At 42.1% G+C, this 14,533-nt stretch overlaps 1 protein-coding gene across 8 annotated transcripts in view; it reads left to right on the forward strand.

The window, feature by feature from the left end:
- Window positions 1–14,533, forward strand: part of LOC124055585 (neural cell adhesion molecule 2-like) — a 240,336-nt gene that overhangs the window by 156,819 nt on the left and 68,984 nt on the right. For all 8 annotated transcript variants that reach the window (XM_046382510.1, XM_046382509.1, XM_046382507.1 and 5 more), the window contains exons 2-3: window positions 2,208–2,282; window positions 9,925–10,131. In XM_046382510.1, coding sequence (XP_046238466.1) covers window positions 2,208–2,282; window positions 9,925–10,131 — 282 coding nt within the window. The remainder of the gene's footprint in view (window positions 1–2,207; window positions 2,283–9,924; window positions 10,132–14,533) is intronic.

A 14,533-nucleotide genomic window follows, 5' to 3' on the forward strand; every position in this document is an offset into this window, starting at 1 on the left:
GTTACTCTGGCAGCACAAAAAAAAAGGCCAGGTCATTTTTCTTTTGCCTGCTGGGTTTTGTGAGCAACTGATTACGTGATCAATCACATACAGCATGAACAGACCGGGATCAATTAATAATTGAAAACCGTTAAACTACTTGAAGCACTGATTGGAATCTGCCTTAAGTCAGAGGCAGGCAGTGTGGAAGGGCACCAGGTTAAATAGACATGATTAATCAACTTCAGGGCAGTATTTGCGTTCATTGAAACACTACGTGAGTGTATGGACATCAGCTGTATCTTGTCTGCACACTGATTCTAAGAAGGTTTGAAGTCGTGTGTTAATATTAGGAAATTTGGGACAAAATGACCTCAAGCTTGGTTTTTGAGTGTGCTGTTAATTCTACAGAGTGAGTGATGGAGCTGCCCACTAGTTTCAGATGGTGGTGTAGTAGCCTGAAACACTGTAGGAAGCAGAAAAAATATTCTAGTACTCCAGAAAAGCATTTAGCCTTAATTACCAGGAGTCACATTTTAATTGATGCAAAATCTGATCTTGTGTCATTTTTTATTACGCAAGGTTACAGTACACAAAATAGCCACAGAACAACAGCATAGTACATACTGTGCACAATTGCAGCAGCTTTGTGAGTCAAATTGCACAGCAAAAAAAAAAAAAAATCAAATACACTGATAAGGCAGCTCCTTACCATTATCATGTAACTTCCTTAGGCAAAGGTGGCAGTGCCCCTCTACTGCCATCTATAGGCAGCCTCAGTTATGACAGATGGCTTCTGGTGATAACTGCCATAGAGCGGCTTCAGTGTGATGCTGCTCTTGGCTGCAGCCATCTCCCCCCTGAGAAACTGCAGCTAATCATTTCATCATTCCCTCAATTATTGACAGGTGCCCTGAGCTCCGCTGTTAAGTTTCCAGCGTTGTAGAGAGAATTAGCATCCATTAGAGTATTACACAGTGTGTGTGTGTAAATGTGTGTCTGACTAGACTTGCAGCTCTAAGGGTTGAGAATGAAGAGCTCAGATATGGCAGGCTCATCAAATATTTTGCTTCACTCAGTGCTGTGGTGAGACTCCCGCAGCGTCGAGAGGCTCTGGCCGAACAATGACCCTCTTCCCACTGAGTTGCCAGTCACTACACTTCACATTAGACATCCAGAGACTCTCAGGTCCGTCTTGCTGTGCTGCCATTCAAGCATGCCCCGCCTTTGTCTGATTCACTTCGTAGTTACAGCTCTTCTCCTGCCTTTCCTATCTCTTTCTCCCTCTTGGAAAATTCATGTCATCCAAGATTGTGCCACAGTTTTATTCAGCAAAGGTCGCTTCAACCTTACAAAACTTTCTCTGTATTATGCTATCATAGTGGCACTGACAATAGACCAGCATGAACAAATGGTCTTTGATTGTAGCAGCACTGCCACTGATTGCAAGGTTTCTGTCCATTTTTTGCTGACGAGTTTTTGTCAGCAAAGAAAAATACCAGCACTATAGAGTCATTTACTGAACTCCGCTAATTCCCAGCTTCTGAACCCTCTGGATTCCACAACTGGCTGGTGGGTTTGAAAGGCATATTTTCTTCAGTAAATCTGTAAAATAATTCCCATCCCACCATTGCTCAGTGCATATACAGTTGTCAAGAGTGATAGCCGCAAAGAGCATAACCTCAGGCTGAAATGATCTGATTCATTGTGAAATTGACAAGCTTGTCACAAACAGCTTTGTGTATAATAGAAGGTATCAAGCAAATGTGTCTCAGAGCTTTGCATGGGGAAATAGCTCAGTTGTTCCGTTGAACAGAAACTTTAAAAGCAGTTAAAGTTTGGATGAAAATGTGTAAATTGTTCCTCTCTGCTAGGACAATATGCTCGCTCCAAAGTGTGGGTTATGCCTAAAACGTTTCTTATTCATATAGAAGAATATTTGTATGTAAGCTGCACACTGCCTCTCACACAAGTGCAGTGCATGGTAAGTGGTGGCACAAAAGGAAATGGTGCTTGGATAAAAAAACAAAAACTGGAACCAAGAAGAAAATGAGCCACAGTGCTATTTTAAAGCAATTTTGCATTATTATATCTCTTCAGTCAGCAAATAATGAAAAACCTTCATGTTTTCTATTGTTAAGACTGTAATAACTTATACATTTTCCTCTTTCTCCATCTGTTTTCTTCTTCCGTCCCTCTCCGTCCCCCCCTTTCGTTCCCTATTACAGCCGCCCTGCAGGTGTCCATTTCCTTGAACAAAGTGGAACTGAGTGTGGGAGAGTCCAAGTTCTTCATCTGCACAGGTACAAATGCTGCACACTACTGCTTCTATGTGGATGTGTTGTACATGTGTGTGTGTTTGGAGGCAGGTCAGAGAAGCAGCCGGGGACCTTAACTCAGCGCTTGTGAAGCCTGTTTGTTGTTTGTATGGCAGTGAACACAACACGGTCCATGCTGTCCATATGGTGAGTGACTTCTTGACCCAGCGGTTACTGGATCCACACCGAGGACACCTCCGTCCCTCTTGTCCCTCCTTCCCATTGTCCTCTCTGAATGGTATATCGACACCCAGCCATAACAGAGTACCTGATGCCGATGCCAGTGGCTCGGTGGGGTGGCAACACACTCTGGCAGGCCCGGCCCGCCTCCTGCTGGCTGCCTCTTCTCTCCTGCCAGCCCACTCAGCGTGGAGCTAACAGCCAAGGGAGTAGAGAGATGGTGGGAGGGGCATCGGGAGGTGGGGGCTAACATGTGCTTAGGACAGAATGGGGAGGGTAGAAAAATAGAGGTAAATGGACTCAACCTGGCAGGAATTGAATGGCTAGGGTAGAAGCTTTTTCTTGCAAAAGAGCTAAAATGACAGAACTAAGAAGAATAGAAAAGGCTTTGAAGCAAAAGAGTGTTGGAGGTGGGAGATAAGTAGCCACCACACACCCTCAGAGTGCGTGGGAAGAAGTGTCTGTGTGACTCGTTGCTTTCTGTTGCCCTTTTCCACCATGGGCGGTCTCGCCATGCCTGATTTTTTTTTTACCATACTCACAAGCAGCCCTGCCAACTGGAGTGGGCTGAAAAGGGGGACAGAACAGTCAGAGGCAAAAAGAAAAATCCCAGTGAAACCGAAGTGAGCCTGCAAACATATAAATAAAGAACAGCTTTTTCAAAGTGACTTTTTGGCTTTAACTCACTGAGTCCCATTGTATGAATCAGGCCTGCATAAATATGGATGAGAGAAAAGAAAGTAACACACAGACACAGAAAGGCGATTGTATTGTATGTATGTTGATTCATGCTTTTGGGCTGTTTGTGAGACACACAGAGGTGAATGTGTGAGAGAAAGGATGAAATCAATTCACTTGTTCGATACAAATCTTTCTTGTTTCAAAAGTTTGCCAGGAAGACTTGGCAGCAGGGTAAAGTGAACACCGAAGCCTCATTTTTTTCTTGTTCAAACAAGCTTTTTTGGGTTAAAATGAGGTGGGTCAACATGGAGGGCTGGAGGAGGACGGCTTGTATCACATTCTTATTTTGTGTATCTGTTCCCAGATCTTTCATGTTCTTATCTCTTTCAGACCCTTTCAACTAAAAAGGTCTTTTCATTTGATTAAACCCCCCATAAAACATAATTTTTTATCTTTAATCTTAAATATTTGTGATTTGGAAAACGGCGAGAAGCTCCACCAATCTGCTGTATTTGAACATAATTTATGGAGAGTGGACTGGCAACAGAAACAAACAGCTGTCATCAGATTTTCACAGAACCGAAATCCAAAGAAACGAGTGTGTCCCTGAATTACTGCATCACTTTCAGTGAGAAGCACATTTTTCTTTTCTTGGTTTTAAAAAGTAATTCTGACGAGTTATTCATAGGACTAAATTAACTTTTGACCTGTTTCCCAACTTGAATTTGAACTTTCAACAAACATTTGAAGTTACAGTGAAATCCTACTGAAATACAGTTGAAGTCAGGTCGCCTCGGGCTTTAAAATGAAAAGAGCAGGCATTTCAAGCAAAAGGCCAAAGTGTTTCAGCTTGTGGCCTTCATCAGGGTCATCCAAGGCCAACTTTGCTCTCACAAAGTTGCTTGTGATAGATAGGCTACTCTTCATCTGACAGCTCTTCTGAAGCCTGTGAATGATATTACATGATGCACTTTTTGGCTTGAGGTGGGAACAGTTTGTCTACCGATGTGTCCAAGGTCAAGAATCTGGTCAAGAACCAGAAGCCCACAATGTGCTGAGTGAAAATGGAAATTTGAACATCTACTTTCTCATGACAACTGGGCAAAACTCCATCTGCTAATAAAGATTTTGCAGTATGATCGAAAGCTTTAGAACATCGACTAAATGGACCTTGAGATTGGGTCGTTGTGTCAACTGCCGAGGTGAAGAATGATCACGTAGAGGTTTAATGGAAGGGTGTGTAATGTGATTTTAATGGTCAAATCTTTAATGTCCAGTTGTGAGGTAGTTGATCACCAGTGGTGGAATATAAGTACTGTAGTTTTTCCAGTTTGTGCAGCTCTTTGCTTCTACTCCACTCCCTCTTAGAGGCAGATGTTGTATTTTTTTACCCCCACTACATTTGCCTGAACAACTTTAATTACTGGTCACTTCTCAGATTTTAATTTTTCATAACATGTATCTCCAAATTAAATGCTTTTTATCATTCTGCTAAACTCCAGGATGACTGCAGATGATACTTCCTAAACTCAACAATGGTTTGTATAGAAAAGGACAGTGATGCTACCAACATGTTGTGATCCCAGTGGATCTGATGCATTGCTGTACATTAAACTAAATCAGTCCCCTCGTAAAATAGTCGACATTAGCTCATCCTTAGAGAACCACAGTAGTAAGATGCAACAGACACATTGATGCAGCAGTGATACTAATCAGTAAAGTTTGCTGATAGTACTTACATTCTCATACTTCAGTTAACGTTACTTCACAGATGATCATAAATCTCGGAAAACAGGGCATTTTCTTCATGTTTTAGACTAAGCATCCTGTCCAGACAGAAGAGTGTACAAACATTATGATTTCATATATATTAAATAATCTCTTAATGCTCCGAATGCCCAATTTCCAAGCTTCTTCTATCTTTTGTGTGAATCTGTGAATCGTATGGCTCCTCGTCACAGACTCTTGCTTTTGGAAGTAAATGTGAGAGACATCGCTCCAGAAGAATTAGCTTTTATTCATCATCTTGTTCAATATAAAGAGGGTTTTTTTTATGCCTTCACAGCCATGGACTCTGAAAGGATGCTTTTTAGTGAAGATTTGAATGAGGCCATGGCACAGTAGGGGACAGAGAAAAAGCTGAAGGTACTAGAGGTCAGGAAAAGGAAAATGGGTATGTGAGAGGCTGAGAGAGACTGAGGCTGAGGTGAGGTTGGCTCAGGAGGGAGGGGACAGCCAGAGAGATTGTCTTTAGAAAATAGTCAGCTCGAAATGGTCTTCGAGAGGAGAGCAAGGCTGCATCTGTGTTTGTGTCACCTTTGCACCTCGAGTGAATTTGTTGCTTGTTTGTTTTTATCATAGTTTTGGTAAAGGTCAGGGAAATCTTTATGAGAGCCTCATATGAAAAAACACGTGAACAGTTCGTGAACCGTGTATTTTTCCACAACATCATCTTCAATCAGGAGCAACTTTATCTGAGTGAGTGAATACTACTTTATTTCCAAGTATGGTGGAAATTAAAATATGAGCCTATGGCAATTAGACACCATCCAGTGGAGCCCAGACACTGATGATGGTGATGAAGACTCAAATGATTAATGAACTCTATGAACTTACACTGAATTTCATTATGGTCTGTTGGTGTTTGGTATTATACAGTGATGTAAGAAGTATTTAGATCCTTTACTTAAGTAAAAGTACTAATACAACACAGTGAACTCTCGTTAACAACTTGAGCTTTTTGCAGGCAAACTTGCTATTTCCTTGTTTTATGCACTTCTTTACCAACAGTTCAGTTTCAGTTCAGAAAAATCTAAACTATCTATGGTGCGATGCCCACTGCAATCCGTTGCTGTCTTTCATACACCCTCCATAGGGATAGCATTGCTTGAATATATGCAACCCCATCATTAATCTCAGTGAACATATTTGCCATGTCAGTGGTCACAATGCGAGTTACAAAATCCTCCTTAAATTATTATAAACCACTGCGCTGGGTTTGACATTTGATAAACCTCAATATCTATGATTTATTTGACAATCCCAACTTCCTGGATGGCATTTTTTTATCATCTCTGATACAATATACAATATCTCATCCAATATTGACATCCTTTTCACGCTCATCAAGCCATTCAGTGACCCATAGTGCACTGTAGTGAAGCATCTCCCTGTGTTATGTTTCTCCAGTCACATGGGGTCTGTCGCTATTTTTACTGAATAAAACATAATGCAGTCAATAGAAATCTGAAGTCATTGCTGTAGATTCATGAAACTGTATTTTCTTTAAATCCTGCAGAATGACTCCTGAGTGCATATTCTTTAAAATCACCAGGCATCAGTTAAAACTTCTCAACAATTGGGAAAAACAAGCACATAAGCACGTAATTATCAAGGTTATTTAGTTGTGTTTGAATTCGGTTTTTTAAAGTGGTCATTTAGACCTTTTGTTAGAAAACACGTGGGCACAAAACAAAAGATTTCTCTGAATTGGTTCATTTAACCCTCTTGTTAGGGTTAAATGAGCCTGAGCTCATGGTGTAACAAATAAGGATATTGATAAACTGGTGTTTAGGTGTGTGTTTAACCTCCCCTGTGACTGAGGTGGCAGACAGCCAGAACAAGCTTTGGCTGCAAAATGAAACAGAGGCAACTACAAAGGCAGCCTCAATGTCCAAACAGATCCAGTGTTTCTGTGTAGTGTCCTTCTAACCAGAGCAGGTCACGTTGTTTGTCCCATAGACTCCAGTTTACCCACTGGCCAGATATGACGGGGTGGACAGAGAAACAAAGGGAGATAGGGTTGGATGCACTACTGATAATTTTAACTTAAAATAAAGCTCCGCACCTGACCAGAGTGATTCCTTCCCTACTCAGCTCTTGTTTCTCTCCTGCTATCTACTTCCCTGGAGACATAAATCAGTTACTACCATGGCTCCAGTGCCAGCCCTTGTGAGGACGTGGGAGTGTTTTGGCTTGCACTTCACTATTTTTGGCGCCATGGGGCACGTCAAGCCAATAATCTGCCTTGTGCAGGAGGCTCATATCTCCTTCGTATTTCAGGTGCTTTAATATAAGCTTTGCTCGCTGGTCTTGTTTAAAGGTTTATTTCCATGTGCAATTCAAAGTGAAGCTGAAACAGAGCAAAGCCGGCGGTCTTTATCAGCAGCTAACTAAAGCTGATGATCAGTCAGCAATGTAGACATTTTGCCAGCACAGCCGTAGAAAAATGGTCATCATTGTCTTTTCTCTCTACCTTCAGAAGAGTCAGACACTGAGTGTTCTTTCTTGCCCGTAGAGCTTATGCAGATTTTTGACAGAAATTTCCACCAGCTATTCATACAGTTGTAAAAACACACAGAGGCAGGCAGGGCTGAGCGTTAAAAACAGAGCAGCATGCTACTCCTGTCTTCTCAGATCAGCTGTGAAGTAAATGGTCTGTCAACATGTTAGCTGCTTCAACTTTAGCATATTTAGCTGTCTCTGTTGTCAACAGACTGTAAAATGGAAAGCGGTGATAACATTGTAATGCTAACAGGTAAAAAGAGACGCCTGTAGCAGTGCTAGACGCTTATCTCTTCCCCACAAGTACCCACATGAACCACGAGTCTCTGTTGGGAAGCCACGTGTGAAGTAAAGCAGGGCGATGTGGAGAATGGCTTGTACTTTAATGTGATTTTAGCAGTGTTTGATTGCCTCATCAGATTTGCTGGCCAAGAAACTAACAAGCAGAAGACACACATGCCAAGGATATGATGCTGATGGCTGCTGGAAACACTGTGATGATGATCAGTGTTAGCATGCTGGGCTGAGAGTTGGAGCCTGCCTGTTTTTCTGTGATGCAGTGAGCTGGCATCAAGAGGCACATTTGGATATCATCTAATTTATCATCATTTACCTTTTTGTACTGGAGAGCTATCAAACTGAGAGACTTTTATTGATGTCATAAGCTATTTACATAGCCATACATGCTGGATAAATATGTGTCCAGCAAAATCGTGTCCCACAGCAAGCCGCCTCCTCACAGTGGCACCTGGGAGCCCTTGAGGTAGATCGTCAACACCCTTTGCAACTGACTGCTGAGCAGCTGGAGGTCAAATTTTCACTCAAGGGCACCCAGATGATCGTCACTGAAGGGAAGAGAGAGCATTTGGTGTTAGGAGTGTCTGTGTCATTCAGTGCGTCCTGGTGTCTCTGTGGCTGAGGTTATGTCTTTTGCCTCTGGCTACTGCCATTTTCCTAAACATGACGTGAGCCACAGACTTGTATTCATGTTTAGTTTCTTTTCTTTTCTTCCTATTTAAATCCAGTCACCTGACAGGCCGAGCTTCTGTCCATCTCCTCTCTTGTTCAAGGCATTGCCTGATTGATAGATCTGGTAATGGCCCTCCAGTCTGACACTTTCATGTGCAGAATTTACAGGCAAAGGGCACTTGCTGCTTGCAGATGGCCCTGCCATCTCCTACAGTAGCCAGATGAGTTCATGTTTCACTGGCTACATATGGATGCGATTTTATTTGGGGTTAAAGTTAGCTTTTGCTCAGGCCTACTTGGTTCTGTGCTTAGTGTCTGTGTGTGTTTATGTATGTGCATAATCTTGGAAATTAGAGTGGAATTTACAACCTACATATGTCCCTGTTTCTTTACAGACTTATTAGCTATGTAAATCCAAGATTATGACATAATCACATAATTTCAGGCCGTCTGTTCCCTCAACAAGTACTAACAACAGCGTTGGATGGTCCTCAGCTGTTCAGCAGACCAAAGCCAGCAGCAGTGCTAAAGTATTGATGTGTTAAACTGCAGTGAAATGCACTACAGAAATATGAAACTTAATCAGTGGCTCTGGTTATTTCAGAATCTCATTTTCATCAAATCAATCGTCAAATTATTTCTTAGTCTAAGTAAATCTTACTTGTGTATCAGAATGCAATACCCTGTTGCCTTGTAATTTGTCTCTGTCTTTCCCCTGTCTCTATAATTTGATCTGTTTGGTACAGAGGCACGTAATAAATATAATAAAATATATATGATAGATAGATAGATACTTTATTGATTGAGGGAAATTCGAGATGCAGTAAGTATAAAAATAGACATGCATTGAAGTACACAGGGGTCCAGTAATCCTCAGAGATCTAATGCTGACTTTTGGTGAGTGTGAAGCCAAACATTTGGTTTATCAAGGGTTGTTGTTTGGTCAGCCTCAGTCACCCTCCAAGAACTGCTCCAGCATTTAAACACTCAGACAGCAAAAATTTACTTTCTAGAAAGTTCTGAGTAAAGGCTACCGAAATATGTGAAACATGCATACATTTAGCAGGAACACCATAATGTAGCTGTTATCAGACTTCATTGTCTTTGCAGAGGTACTGCAGACCGAGCATCTTTTCAGGCTGACTGACTTCATGCCAAGTGAATGTCACTCATGGGTAATCCAGTATTTTCTCAAATAATCTTTGGACTGCAAAGTTATAGGCTCAATTTATCAGGCCAGTTTGGAAAGTACATAAAGCTGCAGGAAGTCAACGAGAGGGAACTTGTTGCAAAGGAAGTAATAAATGTCCTCAGGCATTTAAATGTCAAGCCTTTCTGAATAGATCCCAGGTTTGAGTGGGAGTAATCATAGAAACATCTCTTTCCTGAGTATGAATGTACACATAAAAAGGAAAACAGAATTTTCAATCCTGCCTTGGCTGGTAAAAGAGAGTAAAATTTACTCATCGTAATCGGTTTATTTTATCTCTCCTTTTTCTGACCTTGCATTCAGCTATTGGTGAGCCAGTGAGGCTGGAGTGGTACAACCCCCAGGGCGAGCGCATTGTGCCTTCCAAGCGAATGGCACTCCACACGGAGACGTCACGATCCAGGCTCATCATTTACAACGCCATCATCGAGGACGCGGGTATCTACCGCTGCCAGGCCACTGATGCCAGCGGTCACACCGAGGAGGCCTCGGTCGTGCTGGAGATCTACCGTAAGCTTCACAGATAACATGCACTCACACACAAATTTGCACATTTACCTGCAGATGCTCTGTGTTTGCCTCCCAGGGAGATTTAGACATGAGGACATGAAGAGAATAAACCTCTCACATTACTGTATGATCACAGTGATAGCCAGCCTATTCATATTCCAAGCATCACACAGCCACAAGCTGTTCGAAATGGCATCTTTAGCCATGTGCATTTTAGATCCATGTGCACCTTTGACTTTGTGAGCGAGCTTGTGTGAGAGTGTGTGTTACACTCATTCTTGTGATTAAAGTATAATGACAGCTAGTGAAGCCATGGGACTGGGATCCTGCCAGGCATAATGAGGGATGTGGCACTGACACAGAGCTGCCTTGCTGACCCATCACTATTTCTTGGGCAAAATTTAATGTTACGAGGCAGGGTTGGCTCAGCGGTTACAGGGATTGTCCCATCACAGGGTCCATCGTCACGCCAAGCAGTGAAATGAACCGCCATTTGTCCGGTTAGACTGTCCTTGAGCGAGATCCAACTTAAACCCAACCAGCTCATTCCTGTGAGGGCAAGAATCAGACAAACCACGTGGGATGGGAATTATTGCTACGCTGAAATAATTTCCTCCAAGTATTTTTCTTTATGGGGATGTACAACTTTTAGCAGCTAAGGAGGTGAATTACCCTGCACATCTAAAATAGATATATTTTGAGTAATTTCAAATCAAGAACAAACAAATAATTAAATGTTATGATATTACTCCAACAGAATATTACTCCTGACACCATGGAGAACATTTTGAGACAGGATGTTCAGAAATAAAATTTACTAGACATAAAATTAAACAGTCAGCCTTTAGATGTACACTTCAGACTTTATATTTGAATTCTTGCAAAAGCTTTCCACAGAGTTTTGTGTAGACTAGAACGTAAAGAAAGACTTGTCTGACGAATGTGTTGTGCTTTTTGGTGGCACCACCGTTAGTCTGATGCACATACAAACTCAATGCAGTTCCAGTGACAGTAAAACACTGATGTTTGGCTTCCTTATGGTCCATAATCGCCACTTCCAAAACATTAGTATGATGCTGGTTATGATACAGGCATGCGTGAAGCTGAACTGATTTGAACTGACTGTAACAATATGGATGAATAAGTTCTGTTTGGCAGTTAAACCAGCATTATGCTCACTTGTAATTGTGAATCAATGAGTCCGTTATTTCTTGCCCTGGAATGAGATGAAATACATCATTTACACACTCTAACACTTAGCAAGTCTATGAACTCGTAGCTGCACAGTTTAGTAATTCTAAAAATATTTCCAGCTAGATTTTAATTAAAAAGTTTAAGCTTAGGATTTTAATCTTTTGATGACTACATTGTGTAGGATATCATATTTCTTTGAAAAAGCTGTTCAAAAGTTCTCCACAGACCTTACAATGCAGTTGCATGTATTTCATTTTTTATAATTTTACTCCTACTTCTCGGTTTAGTCTATTTCTGTGATCTTTGCTAGGGCCCTGTTTGGCACATTTCCCAATACAAAACATTCGCTTGACAGAGAAGCATTGAGTTTACATTATAATTCATGCAAAATGCAGGCACAAAAACATTCTGTTTTTGACGAAACACTTCTGACGTGTGAATAACCCAAATACCCAGGTACTCTAGGACTTGGAGTCTTCACTGGGTTTAATTGGAGAAAATCTCAAGGTACTGGGATTTCATTCTGTAACACACACACACACACACACACACGCGCTCAATTATATGTACGTGCACACACACACTGGAAATCATCACCTGCTGCGTGGTTGCCTTTTCAATTCTCGCCCAGTGAACCATTAGGAGGGACATCACAGCCTCAATCACACCTGCCACCAGTCAGCCCTCGCCTCATTCGCCACGTAACCAGCTCCCGAAAACCATTGTTTCCATGGCAACCGGGCGTTACTCACTTGGGCCCTCGGTGTAGATTGCATGAGCAGCATGCTGACAAAAACCTGCCTAAAGCTCAAGACAGCCATTGTGCCAGCACGCAGCCGCAGCAGACGAAGACTCCTTGGGCGGTGCAACATGTTGTACATGAAATTCATGACCTGTGGGAGGGGGAGTGTTGTACCTGCTGACATCGCCATGATGGTCTGTTATGATGATGTTACATGGAGTGGCAGATCAGTTTTGATCAGTGCCTGGACTAGACGCTCCCTTGTGCTTGATTAGCCGTGCTTGTGGCATGGCTCGAGGGATGGCAGTGCTTGGTCCGCCACTTTGGTTCTGAATGAAATATCTTAACAGCTACGGATGGATTACCAAGACATTTAGTACAAACGCTCTGTCCAAAGGATGAATCCTAAAGACTTCAGTGATCCCCTGACTTTTTCTGTCCCTCCACCTTGTGGTTCACATCAGCAGTTTTGAGTAAATTATCTTTACCACCATTAAAAGGAAGAAAATGTGGCACAGACACTCATGTCCCCCTCAAGATTCATTTTGATAACTTGATGTCTGCTTAACTTTTCCATTATCACGTCAAGTCTGGTGTTTTGGTTAATGTCTAGACATCAGTCTCAGCTACATGTTTTTTAGTAATATTTAGTAAATGCTAATATGCTAACATCATAATCATTAGCACCAGTGTGTTCCCATTATCACTGTGAGCATGCTTGGCTAGTTGCACGGCTGTCAAGTCTTGTTCTGAGTTAAAGCTCCTGCTGTCCCACATAGAAGAAGAACAAAATCCAAATAGATTTCCCTGAATGAAAAATCAAGTTCACCGACAGGAAAATTTGAAAATTGCTTCAAATTAACTGCAGCAGTTTGGTGCCTCCACAGCCATAAACAGTGACGGGGAAATTCATAAAAAGTAAGCCAGTACAGTGTTGAAGCGGGCTACTTTCTTTTCCTCTCAGTTTATTAATGGAAATAGCAATAATGCTGCATAAGCCTATTTTCCAAAACCAGCAAAATTGGCCAGTAAAGACAGGAACAAATCTGCATCCCAGCTGAGAGAGGCAAATTGGCTCCTCAACATATCAGACAGTTATCCTCGCAGTGATGTGTAGGCGAACTACGGAAGAGAAACTCCAGAGTGCTGAGAATATTCTCAATTCGCTAGTGTCAAATGTGCAGTAGAGTGTTACTCTACCCCACTGATTCACCTGTGGAACAGTGTGACAACAAAAGAGGAAGGAAATGGATACAAACAGAAGAAACAAGTGACACCAGAAGTGTTCAAACCTGAGAGAGCCAGAGACGGAGAGAGAGAGCGAGTTAAAGAGCAGCACATTTTGGAAATAAAAAAGAAGAACGCAAGGTGGAAATTGGTAAGAAAGCAACAGAGCGGATGACATAAACATGCAAAGGATTCCTTGAAGTTAATGAAGACACTGAGATGCCAGGCACGTTCGGTGCAGTCGGGGAGAGAAAGCTCATTTTAGGGAGCAGTCTGGCATAAATCACACAGCCAAATGCTAATGCTGAAGCCTCGCTAACGAAAGGGACTGATCGTGGAGCTGTCGCTGATTTATTCACACCTTCGCAATACAGCACGCAGATGATAGCTGGTGGTTGCAGCGCTATAGCGAGGCCTGCCCCGGCACACATCAAAGCCGCCTATCTGAACAAAAGCGGGGTTTGAAGAAGGATCACGTGCTGCTGGTGAAGTGCTGGTCCAGGAACAGTGGCCTCATGAAAGCAATTTGTCAAAACACCAAATGTTTGTCAAGAGGGAGAGCGGAGAGTGGAATCTATTATCTGAAACTGAGAAAGAGTGAGTGAAAGGCTGCCTGTGTTCATGTGTGATTCTGCAAGCAGGCAGGCTGCAGCATATCTCCGCTCATTGATTTTTTTTGTTATGGTTGTGATTGGCAGCAGTTAAAACTGCCACCCTTCTGTCTCCTGTGCTGTCTCACCAGAATCGCCTCATCTATGTCCCAGAAAGCAGTCAAAGCAGGATTTAGTTTGTTTTATTGGATTTTGTGACTCATTGTTTCTCATGTGTCTCTTCCTCAGCACTGCATCACGAGCTGTTACGTCACATGACAAGTTATCGTTAAAAAAAGTTTTAATTTAACACCATCATCAAGTTAGATTTTTAATTTGTCCAGTGCATTGTTTTGTGACCAAACACCTGCAAAGCGAATTGCCCAGCAGCCTCAGCTGAACTCGGAAACATGGCAAACTAAGATGGTAAAACACAATAAACACCATACGGCACAAAGACAAATCCAGTTAAGGTTTAAAAACAGCATTCAGTGCTACCATTTTTCCCCTCAGCTTCATTACTTTTACAGGCCCTGTCCTTCACTATTCGGGACAGCAGTGCGTGTTTCCAGGCGGTCAAATAGAGGTCACCTCAACATTATCTGCACTTCCTGCAATATCAATAAAACTAGCCTCTATAAAGTCAACC

This window comes from Scatophagus argus, chromosome 24, assembly GCF_020382885.2.
Source record: "Scatophagus argus isolate fScaArg1 chromosome 24, fScaArg1.pri, whole genome shotgun sequence".
Lineage (NCBI taxonomy): Eukaryota > Metazoa > Chordata > Actinopteri > Scatophagidae > Scatophagus > Scatophagus argus.